Source organism: Myotis myotis, unplaced genomic scaffold (assembly GCF_014108235.1).
Source record: "Myotis myotis isolate mMyoMyo1 unplaced genomic scaffold, mMyoMyo1.p scaffold_m19_p_2, whole genome shotgun sequence".
NCBI classification, from domain to species: Eukaryota; Metazoa; Chordata; class Mammalia; order Chiroptera; family Vespertilionidae; genus Myotis; species Myotis myotis.
This window is the reverse complement of record NW_023416324.1, coordinates 207,973,268-207,992,197: the sequence shown is the minus strand read 5'-3', so window position 1 is coordinate 207,992,197 and position 18,930 is coordinate 207,973,268. Positions and strand designations below refer to the sequence as shown.

Genomic DNA, 18,930 nt, shown 5'->3' with positions numbered 1-18,930 from the left:
GCCAGTCCTTCCTTCCCTTTCTGTCCAACAAAGACACTCTGCTGTCAATTCCCTAAGGCCCCCACCCCGTCATCCCCCACCTGCCCACGCTCCCCAAGACCATTAGGGTCCCTTGCTCCTATGGGGGCCACTCGTGCCGTGTTTCCTCTTCTTTCTGCAGGACCCCCATGACCCTGTGATGTTTCTGTACCCACATGCCCCCTAACCTGCGCATCCTGAAATATCCCTATATATACCACCCACCCCCTGTCATGTTCTTGCATATCCAGGCAGGTGACTCTTCAACCTTCCCCCACCCCAGTTTTGTGCACTGCACAGACAGGGGCCCAGAGAATGCCTGCTTAAACTCCCAGAAAGGCTACACCACCACCACTCACTTATGAACCCTGCCCTCAGAGTGAAGTAGCACCACCCAGCCCTGGAGTTAGGGTCTGGTGTGCCCCGGGCATGCCCCAGTATCTGGGTCTTGCATATACCTGGTTTCCTAGACCATGGGTGCGCAACCCCTGGCACGCGTACCAAACATGGTACGCCAGTAACTTTTGCTGGCACGTGAAACCCTCTCTTATAATCTTCCATTTACAATTTTTTTCTTAATATCAACTTTCTTATTTTTCAGATAAATTCAGTGTAGGTGCATCTTAGATAAATAAATAATTTTTACATAACAAGTTATCTTAAAGACCATACGCATGGATTGACGAGAGAGGGGAAGAGCAATTTCTATGCCTCTGCCTTAACTCTCCCTGCCTTCCTAGATCCGACCAGTGTTTTGGTTTCATCCACATACGTTTGTGAATCTTTGTTCTCAGTGATGAATTTTGTTAAGTCTCGTAATAGGAGTAGCCTGATGGATGAAAGTAGTAGCTCGTGCATATCTCTGAAGGTCACGAAATATAAACCTGATGTAAAATCTGTCATCAGTGATGCAGCAGCAAAAGTCTCACTGATAATATCAAACGGAGTCATAAAGTTTTCTGTCGGACTATCAGTATACATGTATACATTAAAAAATAAACGTATTTTTCATCATCATATACTGTTTTTGTTGCTCGAATGAATTTTATTATTTATTCAAGGTTCTTCACATACGTACACCTTAAGAGATATCAAGTAGGCGTAACATGTTCTCAAAAAATTAGGGTTGGCATGCAGAAGAATTTTGAGTCAGAGATTTTGCTGGTTTTGGCATGCACTCACAAAAAGGTTGCCCACCCCTGTCCTAGACCAAGCATGTCAAACTTGTGGCCCACAATGAATATTTTTGTGGCCCAGCCAATATAACAGTATGTAAGAAACATTTTAATAAAAATTTTGTAACTTAATTTTTACAATATCCTGTTATACATAATTATTAATAACGAACTACAACGTTCACTAGTGACTGATTTCTATAATCATGTTGCATTCGTTTCCCTTACGTGCCTTATGCACTGGCACACCATTTCTCTCCACTAATACTAGCAGTGAATATTTTAACAGCCAATTGCCACGTCATTTGCCGGAAGCCGGTCCATCCTTGCTGCTTGACACAGTCGCTGCAGGAAAGAAACATCTGCACAGCATATGTTTTAAGGGACCTGGCGTATATAGCATACTGTTCTTAATATGTTTGCTCCCCTTAGCGCTGTGTGTTTTAACCAAGGTCACCTCTCCGAGAAAGGTTGTTTCCCCAGGTAGGAATTTTTCCCTGAAGTCAGGGAGGGGATGAAACTCCTTAACTAAGTGCCAGGCGGGTAGTTAATCACTATAAACAATCATGCTTAAGCTACATAATCTTTACTCCCTGGAATGGAGATAAGAAACGCCCTAACCTTTGTAATAGAAATTGACAGGATTAAAATCAACTGGGATAAATACGGATGTAACAAGACAATAAACAGCAGAACTTCGCTGGAGATCCAGACCAGAACTTGGCTGGAGATCCTGGCTAGAGATCCTGGCTAGGCTGCTGATCAACTGAACGCTGTCTCCGTGTCCTTCCTTCTTCGCCGACTCCGTCCACACCTTTGGGGACCCCTGGACCCGCTGGGGTTGGACCCCGGCAGTCATTAGTCTTGTACTGACTTGTTTGGTGTGCGCAACAGGAAATAATTTCACTTTCAGAGAACAAGAAAAATAGGTTTATTTGCGTTATGCTTATTAATTTGTGCAGTTATTCAGTGTCTGGTAAGTTAATGTTCAAGAAATAATTTTTATTAAAATGTTCCATTATTTTATGTTAATGATGACTCATTTATTTCAGTCCTTTGTATTCAGCATGTCTCTATCAAAATAAACCTACGTTTCTATGAAAATTGAAGCTTTTGTTTTTTTGCGAACCACATAAACTTAAACCTTTTGGCCCATGTTAGCCTTTGAGTTTGACATGCTGGTCCTAGACCTCTCCCTGTCTGATCTGAGAGTCCACTCCCCACTGTTCACTCCAGCCCTCACCTGACCTTGTTTTAAATCCTTGCTGGTGCCTGTCTCATGAGGCTGCTCCTGTGAGGGTGAGGGTGACCTGTCCTCAGAATCCAGCCCAGAGGAGGACACGATCCTCCACGAGAAGGGGCTGAAGCCAGGAGCCCCATGCAGCTGGGTGTGAGACTCAGGTCACTGCTTAGTCATTGTCCTCCATCAATCACCCATTCAGGCCAAGCCCCAAGGGCCTGAGCACCAGCACATAGTCTTGGGGGCACATTGTACTCTAGGCCCACTGCCTGAAATCACTCCTTGCCTGTAATTTATGAAGTAGAGCCTTCACTTTGCCTCGTGGGCTAAGCGCTGAGCCAGCCATCTGCAGAAAGTATATAGCAAACAGACCAATGATATGGGGGATTAAAGCATTTTCTGAAAACTTATAAAGGGGGACACTCAGCTATTTGGAAATTTAGTTGATATAGACTAAATCCACTTTATAAGTGAGAATTACCAAGGAATCTCAGCTCTAGATGCCAAGGACACACCACTACCTGAACTTTCCTGACTTTTTAAGGGTGAAGGGAGTCGCACTGGGAGGCTGCGGATCCTGGCACCGATGTGAAGTAAATGGGCAAAACTAACCTCACAGCAGAGGAGGCACTCACTGGATGCATATGCGGGCCTCAGGGCTTACTGGGTGACCCTGCTTCCCCTCTAGCATCTAAGAGAGCTGTTCCTTTGTTACAGAGGGAAACTGAGGCCAGAGGGCTTGATGACCTGCACTTGTCATGCAGTTACTGAGCAGTGGGGCTGGATCTGTTCCTGGAGGGCTTTCCTTAGGCCCATCCCCTCTACTTCCCTGTACCCCATGCTACAGCAGGTCATTCCACGACGCTCTGGGAAGCCTTTCCCTGAGCCTCTGCCTCTCACCAGCAGCCTCCTGCCCCTCCAGAGGCTGGGACATCCTCCAGTGCATTGGCGGTTGATGTTCTCAGTTATCAGCAGCTTTGCCTTCTTCTTTCCAGGTGACACCATCTGGGCCCCATCTATCCTTCCTCTCGGCACCCTTGGCACCTTAAGCCACCACCCCCAGACGCATTTTGGGAGAAAGATGGAGTCCAAAGTCTCAGAAGGTGGCCTGAACGTGACCCTGACAATCCGCCTGTTGATGCATGGAAAGGTACAAAAGTACACGCCCTGCCCTGCCTTTGTCACTCTCCTCAGAAGAAAGGCAACAGACCAGCTGGGAGGAAGGGAGGTCTTGCCCAGAGCTGGGGCCTTTGCTTTGTATTATTCTTTTAAAAATTCTAAGCAATCTCAGACTTACAGAGCAGGAGCAGTCCAGCCTAAAGACGCTTCTCCTGGAACCATATGAAACTAATAAGTTGCCCAGGTGACGTCCTATCCCCAAGTACCTTAGTGTGTATTTCCTACATGCACGGGCATTCTCCTCCATCACCACCTGCACCATCAAGTCAGGACAGTGATGCTGATCTGTTCTGGCCACCTGACCACAGACTCCATTCACCATCCTAACCATCCCAGCACTGCTCTTCCTAACAGGGCACTCCGAGGTGCCCTCCCACTCCATGTCCTTGTCGTGTCTCCAGCCTCTTTTAACCTGAAAGACTTGCCCTGGTCTTCCTTGGCCTTTCACCTTTGAATGTTTCTGTCCAGTTCTTTTGTAGAATATCCTTCACATTGGCTTTTTCTGATGTCAGGAAAGTTACCGAAGCTTTCCTATCAGGTGGCCTAGATTTCAGGGTGTGTCCCATTCCAATCACCTAGTTAGAGAGATACCTGCCAGGTGTCTCCGACTAGAGCTGCTTTTCCCCCACTAATAGGTAGATGCTTTGTAGATACCTTATTTGTCAGCAGGCTTTCAGTGCATCCACTTATTCATGTCTACATGGACTCAGGGTTTATTGTTTTATTCTATTCCCTGTTCTGTCACTATTTATTTTGATACTCACATTGTCCATGACTTGGCCAATGGGGGTCCCTCCAGACTGGCTCTTACATCCCTTTGATGTGGCCTATCATTTTTATGCCTGGCTTCTGGCTCAAAATGCTGCTTATGTTTCATCTGGTGCTTTCCCTGCCACAGTCCTGGAATCAGCCATTTCTCCAAAGAAGCCTGACTTCTTTGAGGGGAGGACTGTGTTTGAGGTTCAGATCAGGGCTCGTGGTGTGATCATCACCCTTGGTCTGTCATTGGTCCCAGACAGGGCTGGAAAACATACATGTGTGCCTATATATGAGTGTGTGTATGTACATGTGTGAATATTGTATTATCATATGCACATGCATACACATCTGCATATTTATTTACATATTGATCTCTCTAGATTTTGGGCCCCAGTATTTCATACCCCCAATTCCAGTCCAATGGCACAGGATCCATCCAAGCTCCCCCGCTGTCCTATGTTTGTGCCTTGAGAAGCCTGACTCTCAGGGGGCTGGCAGAGGCTCTGGCCTCATGCCTGTGGCTCTTCCCACCCAAGATTTCCAGGAGGGAAGGTGCTCACACAGAAAGAGCGTCCCTTTCTGTGATGGAGAGATGACCACCAGCCTTTCCTTCCCTTGACTGGGGTGGCATTTGGTCAAGGCTGTGGAAGCTGGGTGTGGACCATGGCAAGTAGTCTGTGGGGTCAGTTATATGGCCCCATCTCCAGCTGCAGCCACCACAACAAGCACCAAACCCTGCCCATGGGAGGTGAGGTCCCTGACCACCACCAGAGGGGTCACTACTTTGTACCCAGTTGCCTTTTGCTGCTTCATTCCCCACTGCATACTCCCTCCCCATGGCCTGGCGAAATGTTGTGATTGCTGAGGACAATGAGTTTTATTTTGAAAGATGTTGTTCTCTATGGCTAGAAGCGAACTGACCCTGCCTTCATGAGATGCACAGTAGCACCATGTGGGTCTGTTCCAGGCAGAGAGGTACTGGGATGAGCAGGCCTGACTGGGACCATGTGTCCAAACTGTCACGGGCTCCAGGCTTTAGCACCGTGGTGGCAAGTTTAAGGGTGTCTTTGAATGTTCTACCTTTTTAAAAAGTCAAGTAGCAAAGGGAGTGCTTATTTTTCTTTATATCACAAAATCAAGGGAGATTTTTTTAAAATATTTTATTGATTTTTTTTTTTTACAGAGAGGAAGGGAGAAGGATAGAGAATTAGAAACATCGATGAGAGAGAAACATCAATCAGCTGCCTCCTGCACACCACCTACTGGGGATGTGCCAACAACCCGCAGGCTGACGCTCTATCCACTGAGCCAAACCGGTTAGGGCTCAAGGGAGATTTTATTTTTCATCCATTTCTTACAGGGTTTCCTTGCTGCCTTAAGTGCATAGGTGTGCCTTCCAACTTGTTTAGCTGGAAAGCAGCTAGCTATTCTCCTCTGCTCGGCTGTCTGTCAGTCAGAAGCACCAGTGGTGGTCAGATGGGCACAGAGGGACCCTCTGGACATAGGGCCTGCAAGCCTTTTTATGACTACCTATATGTCCCTTCTTCACGCATAACAGTGTCTGCCACAGAGTCCTTTCTCCTTCTGCTATATGACGTCAGCTTTTTGTGATTTTTCCTACAGGAAGTTGGAAGCATCATCGGGAAGGTAATTATTAAGTAAACTCTCTGCCTCTGTTGGGGTTTCTGTGCTTGGGGTGAGGGTGGGGTGTGGGGAGGGGGTTGTCCACGGGGCAGCAGCTTCTCCATGCAGTGAGGATCCCAGGAGAATCCCAAGACTCTCACTCTCAAGCTGAACCACTATGAAGCTGGTCTGAGAGCAGCCCCACCTCTTGCCACCCTGATAGCCAGACCTTCCTCCCGGGTGTGAGAGCTCAGTAAGAATTCCTTTACTTCCATTCATCACAGTGGTCACCTGCCTCTGTGAGTGGTAGTGAGTCTCTTTCATTTCCATTCCAAAACCGAAGAAACATTCCTTGGGAAAAGTCAGAACCCATTTGGAGCCTGTGCCTGTAGGAGAGATCAGGGTTGAGGCACTGCCCTCCTGTTGGTCCCATTTTGACCACCTCAGGACCCCTGGTTTCCTAAGTGGTCCCTGTGCAGTGGGGGCACCTCCAATGCTCAAAGTCTAGCTCTTTACATATGTACCTCAGGGGGTCTCCTCATTCCTGCACCCATGCACCTGGTCCTGCTTTGCCTGTGATGAAGATGGGGATGGCTGTGACCTGGGTGTATCCCATTTCCACTCCATGGAGCAGGTGCCCTGGCCAAGTGTGGTGCCCAGTCAGGTCCCTGGTCTCAACCCATCTGCCCACAGAGCCTCGTGCCCCTGCGTGAGCAGCTGCGTTTCCTCCTCTGTGGGCTCATGAGCCAGATGTGCTGAGGGCTCAGTGAATCACATGTGTGTCAGGCTCTGGATGGAACCTGTAGAGAGCCCTGCTTTCTGAGGACCTGCTGCCCTCTTGCCCCGGGGCATACTGGGGTGCAGGAGCTCCTGACATTTCATGCTGCTGCACCAAACTCAGGGGTTTGCCTGTAGTGGGCCCCTGAGTGACCTTTCTTCCTGTTGTCTAAATCTTTCTTCCAGAAAGGAGAAACTGTGAAAAAGATGCGTGAAGAGGTAAGTTTGCGTGCATTAGCTGCATCCTGTCTCCAGTAGGCCGGAGGGCCACAGCAGATACTGCACTAGATGAGGGGCGCACAACAGCTCGGAGGCCCCTGCCCTCAACACCCATACCCCCAAGGTTTCCACAGGAGCTGTCATGGGCACAGTGCATCCTTACTGGTCACTTGAGTCCTTTCTCTAATTAAAATCTCACTGTAGAGGGCAGTACTGGAGAGAATTTTACTGTTTAGTGCTGAGCTTTCCCCTTCAGGGACCAACTGGGTATGTTTACATCAGTTATTGAAGAAGCTAACCCATTACTGGCCCCATGGCTTTTTTTTTTTTCTTGTTGCTAATTCTTTTTTTTTTTTAAATTAAATCTTTATTGTTCAGATTATTACAATTGTTCCTCTTTTTCCCCCCATAGCTCCCCTCCACCCAGTTCCCACCCCACCCTCAGCCCCCACCGCCCCCCCGCACTGTCCTCATCCATAGGTGCACGATTATTGTCCAGTCTCTTCCCACATCCCCCACACCCCTTTGTCCCCCAAGAATAGTCAGTCCACTCCCTTTCTATGCCCCTGATTCTATTATAATCACCAGTTCATTCTGTTCATCAGATTATTTATTCACTTGATTTTTAGATTCACTTGTTGATAGATATGTATTTGTTGTTCATAATTTGTATCTTTACCTTTTTTTTCTTCCTCCTCTTCTTAAAGGATACCTTTCAGCATTTCATATAATACTGGTTTGGTGGTGATGAACCCCTTTAGCTTTTCCTTATCTGTGAAGTTCTTTATCTGACCTTCTATTCTGAATGATAGCTTTGCTGGATAAAGTAATCTTGGTTGTAGGTTCTTGCTATTCATCACTTTGAATATTTCTTGCCACTCCCTTTCTGGCCTGCAAAGTTTCTGTTGAGAAATCAGCTGACAATCGTATGGGTACTCCCTTGTAGGTAACTGACTTTCTTTCTCTTGCTGCTTTTAAGATTCTCTCTTTGTCTTTTGCTCTTGGCATTTTAATTATGATGTGTCTTGGTATGGTCCTCTTTGGATTCCTTTTGTTTGGGGTTCTCTGCGCTTCCTGGACTTGTAAGTCTATTTCTTTCACCAGGTAGGGGAAGTTTTCTGTCATTATTTCTTCAAATAGGTTTTCAATATCTTGCTCTCTCTCTTCTTCTGGCACCCCTATAATTCGGATGTTGGTACGCTTGAAGCTGTCCCAGAGGCTCCTTACACTATCTTTGTATTTTCAGATTCTTTTTTCATTTTGCTTTTCCGGTTGGGTGTTTTTTGGTTCTTCGTCTTTCAAATCTTTGACTTGATTCTTGTGATCCTCTAGTCTGCTGTTGGAACTCTGCATAATATCCGTTATTTCAGTCAGTGTATGCTTAATTTCTAGTTGGTCCTTTTTCATAACTTCGAGGGTCTCACTAGATTTCTTGAGGGTCTCACTACATTTATCGGCAGTTTCTAGAAAGTTCTTGAAAAACCTTATAAACGTGGTTTTGAACTCTATATCCAGTCGTTTGCTTTCCTCCATTTCTGTCATTTGTGACCTGTTTCTTTGTCTCCGCATTTTTTATGTTTCCCTATGTTGGTAGAGTGGCTTTGTGTGCTAGGTGTCCTATAGGGCCCAGTGGCTCAGCCTCCCCAATTACCTGACGTGGACACGCTTGGTGCACCTCTTTGTGAGCTTTGTGCACAGTCTTGTTGTACTTAAGCCTTGATTGTTGTAGGTATCACTGGGAGGAATTGACCTCCAGGCCAATTGGCTGTGAGAATCAGCTGTGTCTACGGTGGGAGAACTTCTGTGCTGAAGACACCCTTCTGGGGCAAGACTTGCTTCAGTGGGGCTTTGGTGCTCACTGAGTCTGCCCCCTTAGTGTGTCCCTTATGGATCTGAGGAGTTGTAATCTGGATGGTCCCACTCTGGCCACTGGGTACACTGGCTCTTAGATCTAAGGAGGTGCTAATTTAGCCTCTTCCTGAGGCTACCCAGCAGGAGCTAAGAAGAGATCTGCAGATTCCCCTTCCTTGTTTAGGGTTTGGAGGTGCCCAGATGAGGCCCAGCTGTGAAGCAATGCAAGCTGCTGTGGTGCCTTGGGCCTTCTCTTGGAAGTTCTGGGTCTGTCTGGCCCAGCTGCAGTTTGTTAGGTAATTTTCAGATTGCAAAGGGCCAGGGCATTTATATGCAAAAGCCTCTGCCTCAGCTTGGGTGGGGCAGGGTCTCAGGGAATCAACAGGGCGGAGCAAGCAGTTATGGCTGATCCTCAGCCCTGCCCTAAGGGGCCCCGAGTCTCAGTGTCCCAGTAATTGCTCCAAGCACCTCTGAGAGAAAGCCGCCCTCGAGTTCTGAGTTCTGCCTGCTGCCAGACAGTCCAGTTTCTCCCTGTATGAGTCCTGGTCCCCAGAGACTTCCCGGAACTGGAGTACAGAGCAGTCGGGGGCTTGTGACTCCCTCCCGATTCAAAAAGACAGCCTCGTTCTCAGTTGCCAGCCCTTGCCACGTGTGCCTCCGTACCTCTGCACTTTACTTCCACAGCTCCTCTGAGTCTCACTGTGCTTTTCTCTTTCCTTCTAGTTGTAGAATTTCCACTCAGCCAGCCTTCCTGTAGTTCTGGATGATGTCCATTTTGTCTTTTAGTTGTATTTTTGAATTTGTTGTGGGAGGCAGCAATTTCCAGTGTTTACCTATGCCACCATCTTGGTTTTCTATCTGACCCCACGGCTTTAATGTAGTTTCTGGGGTTTGCTCAACTCCCTTCTAGAGTGGTGCCCGTATCAACATCTCAGAGGGAAACTGTCCAGAAAGAATCGTGACCATCACGGGCCCAACTGATGCCATCTTCAAGGCTTTCGCTATGATCGCCTATAAGTTTGAGGAGGTAAGATGCACCCACTCAAGATAGGCAGTGGACAGGGCTGGACCCAGGTGGTTCTTGGGCACCTGTGTCAGTAAATCACAACTTAAAGTTTGTATGTATTTTTATTTTGAAATTGCCTAAAATTATTTAAAGACACATTTCATGTGTTTTATTCAGAGGGTGATCAAGCTGGAGAATACATTTGGAAAAATGTGTCACCCCATCTGTCCAAACCTCCAGGCTCTACCAGGCCCTAAGGGCAAATATCAGGCCCTGAGTCTAGGCGCCCTCCAATCTGTGCCCTACCCTGTCCACAGCAGCATGGTGGCCGCTCTGACCCATGTCTCTGTGGTCCCCTCTGTCCATCCCACCACCCTCTCCTTGGCCTTCAAGCCTCTGTAACCAGCCAGCCTGGCTGCTGTGCCCTCTTTCTGCACATTTAGCCATTTTCCAGGGTGTGTGCTCCTCCATCTAGAAGCGCATGCATCTCTACCCTGGTCCTCTTCCCCCTGGACTGGGAGCTTCTCAGGAAAGGGCCCTCACCACTGGTCTCTGTAGCCTGTGTCCCCTACCTCCTGGCTTGTCAAGGGCTCCAAGCATAGCCTTGCTTCCACACTCTCGGTGTTCACACAGAGGCTGTTAGCCAACGGTCACACCTTCCATCCCCAGGACATCATCAACTCCATGAGCAACAGCCCTGCCACCAGCAAGCCCCCGGTGACGCTGAGGTTGGTGGTCCCCGCCAGCCAGTGCGGCTCCCTGATTGGCAAAGGCGGTTCCAAGATCAAGGAGATCAGGGAGGTAACAGGACCCTTCCCAGCCCGGTGGGTGCTGAGCCACTGGGTGGGTAAGGAGGTATGTGCAGAGGTGCCAGGTATTGTGAGGGAGGGGCATATGCCCCGATTGAGAATAGGCAGGGGACTCCTGGGACAGAACAGATTATAGCACCCCACCCCAGTCATGTGGCTCTGGGGCACAGAGGCCCTACACAAGGGGCTTGTGGTCTCTGCCCCAGTTTCCTGGAAAAACAGCTGGGATGGAGTTGGCAGGAGCTGCAGACTCTATGGTCACATGTTCATTCATTTCAAGGAAAGCCTAATCCCTCCCAGAAGGAGGGCAGCCATCCAATCTGCATTCTTTCAAGAACAAGAGGTCACAAATTTATTTAGGCCCATCTAGAATCCATCTTTCTCTGTGACCTAAAACTCCACAGAGTAGAAAGAATTCCACACATTTGAAAAAATATGACTCTCTTTCATCTCCTGCAAATGCCTGTCTGCCTGTTAAAATGCCTCCTAGGCAGTGATGCTTGCCATGCACAAGCTCTGTGCTGGACAGCAGTGGGCTGAGATAGCTGAGACCAGCCCACAGGGGCTCCCCAAAGAAACATGCAGAGGGCCTGCATGGAAGGGGCGACATGGGGGTAATGTAGGGGTGGCTTTCCAATGCAGTGTGCCTTAGACACACCCTCAAGAGAATCCAGGAAGCACTACTTTGGCACTCACTACCTCCTCCTCCCTCTGCCATGCTCCTTCCAACATCTGGTCTCTCTAGTCCACAGGTGCCCAGGTCCAGGTGGCTGGGGACATGCTGCCCAACTCCACAGAGCGGGCAGTGACCATCTCAGGGACTCCTGACGCCATCATCCAGTGTGTCAAGCAGATCTGTGTGGTCATGCTGGAGGTACAGTTTCTGTATCCGTGCTCATGGCCAGCCTTCCTTCAGTCCAAGCTGGCTGTGGCTACTTAGTGTCGGTGGTGGCAAAGGCTTTGGTGCCTCAGGGGCTCTGAGGATTCACGAGGTTAGGGTTGTATGGGGTCCAGGTATCAGAAATGTGTCCCAGGTCCCTGATCTAGGCCCAAGGTCACATGAATAGAAGCCGTGCTGGGCGCTGTGAGAGGGGCAGTGCTGGTGCCTGCCCCCTGTAGGGTGGGTCTGTCATCTTCATTGGGAAAGCAGGGGAGAGGACACATGGGGAGGCATGTGCCCCTTACTTTATTTCTGGAACTGGGTGAAAAGTTATTAGTCCGTCATGTGAGGGTGCTTTAATAAAGGTTTGGGCCTTAAAGACAGTGCAAGTCTGCAATGGAACAGGTCTGCTCTGGATACAAGTTTGCACCGGAGAGGGATCTGGGTCTGCACTGGAGATGGGACTGTGCTGGAGATGAGCACTGGAGGTGGAAAGGCTGCTTGCTGTGGACAAAACTCCTCCCGCTGAGCTAGCTGAAGTTATCTGAGCCCCCACAAATGGCAGGACTTAGGAAAAGCACATAAAAATGCCCAAATTGTAAAGACAGAATAGTATACAAAGGGATTAAAAGCCAAAAGAGAAGCAAAGACAGTACAACCTCTTTGAAATTTTGGGGGGAAACCCTGAAATTTAAATTTCAACCAATACCCAAAATGCAAGAGTCATTGAAGCAATCAGTAGTTCTCTTTCTTTAAGCTAAAATGAAGTCATCCTGCCTCAAATGAAAGGTTCCAACAGTTGTGCCGGTGGCCAGGCTGCCAGGCCCCTCCACTGCCCCCTGCTCATGGTCCCTGGGCCTGAGGATCTGCTAGAGAGTGACCACCTCCGCAATCTCCCATGGGAAATAAAGCCTCGCTGGCCGCTGTGGGCTTATCTCTCTTTTGTACTTGGCTTGGTGTTAAAACCCATGTCCAACTCTTTAAAAAAAATTGTAGTTTTTATTTTCTTAAAGTATGATATTTTGTGACGTCAAAAATTATTTTCTAAATGTTGTTCTGAAGTTTCCCCAACCATTGGTCATAGTGACAGTTGGTGCTGACCATGTTCCCTTTAGTGTCCGGCTGCTGGAACCCCAGAGGGCCACATGGACAGTGGCAACTGGCCTGGGAACCTGAGTGCTGACAGATGGCCATCTGTGAAGCAGCAGTGGGCACCTCAGGATGGCAGAGTGATATGAACAGTTCCAATATTGACACAGTCACCCACATACCTAATCAAGGGTCAGAACAGAACTTGTGGTCTCCTCAGAACTCCTCCCAAGTGGCATTGCTTGTGCCACATTCATGGTCAGACAGCCCCTGGAAGTAGGCTTGACCCTCCTTGACTTTGGGGTGCTGGCACCCCCAAGACCATGGCTGGAACTGCCCTGTCTCCTTCCTGATGGCTGGAGGCTTATGTGGACGGTGAATGGTGAAGTGCACGTGGCAACATGAATGATAAACATTGGGTGGAGGTAATGCCTTGTTCTTGTCGGTGTCATGACGCTCTCGGAGGTTGGGAGCAGCCCTCCTACCTGGAGAAGAAGATTCATTGCTCCTGGTAACAGTTGGGTTTATTTCTAACTGAAGAGTTACTGTACAAATAGAGCAGAAGACCAGAGGATTTCCAGGCATGGCTACAGGGTGGGCCTCCCACCCTTGAAAGTACTACTGAGACCCTGGGTGCAGGCAAGTTGGGTGGGACCCTGTGGAGAACAACCCACAGCTGCACTTTTCCCAAGGGGGAGCAGGACAGGCGGCTGTAATCAACCTCTTCTCCATCAGAGGAAGTCGGGAATCAGGAATCCTAATTCAGAATCGGCAAGATGGCCTGGAAGAGCTCGCAGTATCAGGATTGCCGATGCTACCATTGATGGGGTCAGAGGGCACCATGCAGCAGGGATGGTGGGCCAAGCAATGGCATGAGTAGCACGATGCCCAGCTCAGGAATGGGATCAGCAGCCAGACTGAGTCATCTGCTTGAAGCAGTGAGAACAGTCCCTCATTCACTCTCGGTTTAGTCATGATTCTTCCACAGTGAGCCCTGAGTCCAGTCTGAGACCACAATGAGCCTCAGTTTACACAGAGACATTTTGGGAGGCTCAATCATAACTACCAAAATACTAAACCCCAAATACCAGCTGGGGTCAGCTCACAGTTCTTCTCAACACGCCTTCCACTTTATGGCAAGGTTGTACAGCACTACCAGGGTCACACAACTGGACCAAAGTTGAACAGCACAGCCAAGGTCACACAGCGTCGTCAAGGGGACACAATCTGTTCAAGGTCTCATGATGTGGCCTGGGCTGCAGAGTTGAAGCTGCTACCCACACTGCTGTCCCACATGGCTGTGTGTTTTGGGTGGAGGCACTCTGATATCACACCCGACTGGCCAGGTTGTGGGCTGGGCCTGTATGGGCCATGGCCTCCAGAACTCCAAGCAGGGACTTGCTTCCCTGTCCCACTCCTTCTGCCTCTGGCTGGTGGTGCCACTGACTCAGGAACTCTCGACTTGGTCACCAGGCCTGGCCTATGGCCTCTGCAACCAGGGAAGACTATCCACCAGAGGGACAAGGAGGACTTGATTGCCTCTGACCAAGGTGTTAGGTTGACTTTATCAGAATCTGGCAGAATATCATTCACCAGAAGATAAGAATCCTATATTTTTGGACACAGAATAATCAAAGGAAATTATAGCAAACTTCATCATGACTATGGAATATTTCCTTTGGACTCGGTGCTTTAAAAAAAAAATGGCTTTCACTCTGTAAAATACATGATTGTCTAACCACTATATTGTACACCTGAAACTAATACAGAATAATATTGAACACGAACTATAATTGAAAAGGAAAAAAGTATGGGGGAAAAAGTATGGCAGCAGGGGAGGTCACTTACAAAGAACTAAAAAGAAAAATTGCTTTTTAAAAAAAGAGTGAAATTGGATGTTTCTAATTTTGCTATGATGTCAGCTGGACATCACCACAGGCCAAGCAAAGCTTTGGGGCACTGGGCCTGAAGGGCCCATGGTGGAGCTATGCACAGCCCAGCTTATTTGGGAGGATCCAAGGGAAAAGGAGAGTTTTTCTCTCAGGACAACCCCAGGCTAACACACAGGTGGAGCAACAGCGTCTAGGCCTGGAGGCAGCTGTCTGTTCATCTGAACATCATGGGGGGTGGGGGTGGGGGGTCGCGCGAGCAAGGACAGGGTCATGTCTTTCCTTCTTAGCCTGTTCTCAGACCCATACTCCTCACTGTCCTGCTGGGGTCATAGGTGCCCATGTGGGGTGATTGGCACCATGTGGGGCAATTAGGGCAATGGTTAAGAGGAGGAGGGAGGTGACCTCCTGGAGGAAACTGGGGTGGTGAGGGTAAGATTTCAAGCAGGTGCCCTCCCACTCTGGGGCATCCCCCTACCCCTCTGGCACTGCAAGCCTGGGGCACTGGGACAGGTTAGGGTACAGTGGTGGGCGGGCTCAGGAAGGAGGTCTCCCCACCCTCATGACTGCCACGCTGTGAGACTGTCTAACGATCTCTCTTCCTCTCCTGTCCCTTTTCCTAGTCCCCACCGAAAGGTGCCACCATTCCCTACCGCCCAAAGCCCGCCTCCACCCCTGTCATTTTTGCAGGTGGTCAGGTAAGAGCCGACCCGCTCGCGGCCTCCACTGCCAACCTCAGCCTTTTACTGCAGCCCCCGCCGCTGCCCGTTAGTGCACTCAGGTTTTCTCCCTTCTCACGTGCACGTCTCCTGCCCCCTGTGCGCTGGATGCAGAGCTCTCCCGGCCCACTGCCAGGCACCCGCAGTGGGCAGTGGGGTGGATGTGGGCTGCCATGTGAGAAAGACTGAGCTGTGCAGTGTCCAGCAGACAGAAAAGGCCAAGTAGGATGCCCTGTGGAATCTGGGCCCCAGAAACATCTCCCTGACTGGGCACAGTCTCACACAGTTCTGCCTGGGCTGCGCCTGCTCAAATCTAGCTCTCAGACGTTAAGAAGTGCAGATAGGAGGGCCAGGAGCATTACAGGTGACTTTAATGACTCCTGGTTGAGACATGTAGAACTGTAAGAGCTAGGGTCCTATTTTCCCCTGAAACACACATTCCCAATTTTCCACAGATGAGTTCCTAGGAGCACATGAGGGAAGAGTCATGCCTCTGAGGAAGGAAAAGCTGCCCAGTCAGATGAGAGCCTTGCTGATCACAGGAGGCCGTGAACGTCCGCTTCACACACCTGTTGTTTTGGCCGGAGCCACTGCCCTCTTTGCTGTCCTACCAAGAAGGGCTTAGAAGGCCAGGGGTCACAGAGAAATTTTATGCAAGACAAGCAGTTAACTTAGTAGGGCCTAGAGAGAACTGAAGAGATGGAGCTGTGCCCAGAGATGTCTGAGAGGGGCTTTGTCCCACTCACCTCAGGGTTGCTTGGCTCCAGTAGATGGATGGACTTTGAAAATGCCCAGCCAGTGGTGCCTGGAGGAGCTCTGCGTCCAGTTGGCAGTGATGTGTGTCTTTGTTCAAGGGAGGGTTAAGACAGACTTACCACAGGGGATCTAGGTCAGGAGAGCATGGCCATGATGTTCTACATTATCATTAAAAAAGAAAGGAAAGAGGCAAATAACAGCTTTCTCCATGTTTCTCTTTACCATGTAAAGGAATCTTATCTGATCTTCAGCATTGACTCATGTTAGGTGAAGAACAGGGCATGTGTTTCTACATTTTTACTAGCATCTGAGTGACACGGCGGCTCCCACTTGTTTCCCAGCATCCCCATCCAGATACCGTCGCCCCCACGGATGTCCGTATTTGTGGCATCTCTTGTCCGCCGCCTGACTCATTGTCTCCCAGTGTCCATGGCCTTTGCCAGGGGAACCTTCACACTCATCCATCCTCCTACTACAGCCCCAGGTTGGAAAGGGAGGCCCTGAGGCAGAGACCTAAGGACCCAAGGCAATGCCCCTCTCCTCACCAACCTTAGGTTGGTGATGGGGAGTCACAGTGGACCTTGTTCAAGTCTGTTTTCTTTCCCCCCACAGTTGTGGTAAGTTAGCAGGTTAGTTACCTGTGTGGTCTTGATGCTAAAGTAGGAACAAACCCATGATCACCCCTCGGTGGAGTGTGGGACTTTATTTAAAAGGGATGCACATTAATATTAACACAAACAGGGGCCCAGGAAGACCTGGCTGGGGTGGGCTGTGGTCAGCACCTTGCCACCCATCTCATCTTCTTACCTGTAAAACAATGGCAGCAGGCCCACCTCTCAGTCACCGCCATCATCAGCACCTGTCCCGAGGCTATCGCCAGGTTGTCCATCTTAACCCGGCACCTGTGCCCTTGGGACAGTCTGGTCCAGCCAGTGTCCAGTCCTGGTCATCTGTTGCGGGGGGGGGGGGGGCAAAGTCACATGAGAGTCACCACTGTACTGCAGGTAATTAGGCAGAGGAGCCACAGTACAGACTCAGAAATGAAGGTGTAAATGAGACCTAACGCAACAAGGGGTCCCCTCCAAATCCAGACCCTACGCTGCTCACATAACGCACACTGCAAACCTGGACTTTAGAGACATGTGGCCTGAGACTCACCCTGACTTATCTGTGTGAAGATACTCCTCCCTGCAGGTGGCCTGCCTGTGGTCATGACATGCCCCTAGAGGTCTTGGGGGTGGAGGCGGTCACAGCTTGTCCGGTAGGTGCTCTGCTACAGAGAGGTAGTTCCCACTTCTCCAGCTTGTGACAGATGACACAGGTTTCATCTCGACCAAACATTTGATCTGTCTGTCTACCTCTACCTCTCTCCAGAGAGAATAGTCAGCTGCACAAACAGTTTAAGCAGAACTGAAGACCACAGCCACCCTAGTAAGGGAAGACGAGTCAGAAACTTAAGATGTCCGGGCAAAGACCTGCCCTGTTGGACGCATGTGCAGTTCTGCTCAGACATGCAGGGATTCGGTACAGCAAGTCAGGCCTGTCACCCTGCCTGCTCTGTGGGGGCAGTGTGTCCCAGGTCAGTGTATGTTTGGTGACACACTGGACCATGGCCTGGTGGTACCTCCAAAAACCCTGAAAGTGAGGTGTGGATACAATTCCTGTGGACTCATAACACAAGCACAGGCAGCACCCACTACCCTTTCCCCAGGACACTAGCTCTATCTGATAAGATTCCTTTACTTCTGGTGAAGTGCCAGACGAGGGCCTCTCCTCCCGTGGTCCCTGTCCAATGGCTGGCTGGTCTTTAATTCACAGCCGTGCTGTTTATGATGAAAACTCAGCAGATGCCAAAAAAAAAAAAAACACACACACACCAAACAAACAAAAAAAAAAACACCATTTGGCAGAACCTTGGAAACCACCCTCAGCTTGGAGTCCATGGAAGTGACTCTTGGATGGGCTTGAGGTTTCCCTCTCAGATTCACAGAGACCCATGTGAGTGGGCGTCAGGTGTGCATGTAGGACATGACATGGGGGCCCCACATGGCCGGGTGCTAGAACCCATGTTCCTCCACACCTGAGCCACCCCATGCCTGTAGGCGCGAGTGTGGCTGGCCTGGGGCTGGTGTGCACACTCCATGTCACTGAGGCTTAGTCTTTGGTCTTTACTCTCCCTTGACTGTGTGATTTGTTTTTTGACCGTGAGTTTCTGGAAGCATCTTAGTTGATAGACTGTCGTGGCAGGTGTGGTGGGTGGGATCTCTGTGTGTCAGGGGGGTTGTGTAGGGAACAGGTGGGAGAGGCTTCAGGGCCTCACACTCGCCGTGGCTGGTCCAGTCACTGTCTTGAAGGCTAGTGAAACTGTGAAACCAAACGAGGCCTTGGGACCCATCCTGGTCCCCCTAGGAGCTGTGCCATGAGTGTGCTACCCACCAAGTCAGAATAGCCACCCTGTCCTCAGAGGTTAAAAGATAAACTGGTTAATCTCTAATGATTTGGGTGCATTTCTTACTTAATCTGGCTTTTGCAAAATTAGTCTTGAGTCACCTCTTAAAGGTTTCTCTTTTTTTGTTTGGTTTTCTTGGCATAAATATTTCCTAAAAATGTGTACTCGTGATTGATTAAATATTCAAAAGGTTAATTATTAGTAAACTATAACAGGGGTCAGATCATTCTTAGTGTTTTCCTTTCAAGAAACTGGGGGTGTGGGGGGTCAGAAACACTGAGGGGTGTGATTTCCTTCTCTCCCCACTGACTTGACTTCCTGCAGGCCTCTAGGAAGTGGGGTGCAACTCCCTGGCTTATGTGTGTGATTGTAGCTACAGCCAGCAAGGGGCGCTGTCGAGGCTTGACTCCAGATCACTTCCCTTTGTCCTACAGGATTGGGGCAGGTGGCTTGGGGCCAGTTCACATGAAAGTCCCCCCCCCCCCCCCCAGG

At 49.4% G+C, this 18,930-nt stretch overlaps 1 protein-coding gene across 13 annotated transcripts in view; it reads left to right on the top strand.

Moving 5' to 3' along the window:
* PCBP3 (poly(rC) binding protein 3) overlaps positions 1 to 18,930 on the top strand; it is a 226,805-nt gene that overhangs the window by 186,518 nt on the left and 21,357 nt on the right. For 7 of the 13 annotated variants that reach the window (XM_036351895.1, XM_036351900.1, XM_036351897.1 and 4 more), the window contains 7 exons: positions 3,429 to 3,583; positions 5,995 to 6,018; positions 6,958 to 6,990; positions 9,752 to 9,868; positions 10,517 to 10,648; positions 11,402 to 11,530; positions 15,138 to 15,281. In XM_036351895.1, the coding sequence (XP_036207788.1) occupies positions 3,429 to 3,583; positions 5,995 to 6,018; positions 6,958 to 6,990; positions 9,752 to 9,868; positions 10,517 to 10,648; positions 11,402 to 11,530; positions 15,138 to 15,281 (734 nt within the window). The remainder of the gene's footprint in view (positions 1 to 3,428; positions 3,584 to 5,994; positions 6,019 to 6,957; positions 6,991 to 9,751; positions 9,869 to 10,516; positions 10,649 to 11,401; positions 11,531 to 15,137; positions 15,282 to 18,930) is intronic. The other 6 variants (XM_036351904.1, XM_036351902.1, XM_036351903.1 and 3 more) reach the window with 2 other exon arrangements.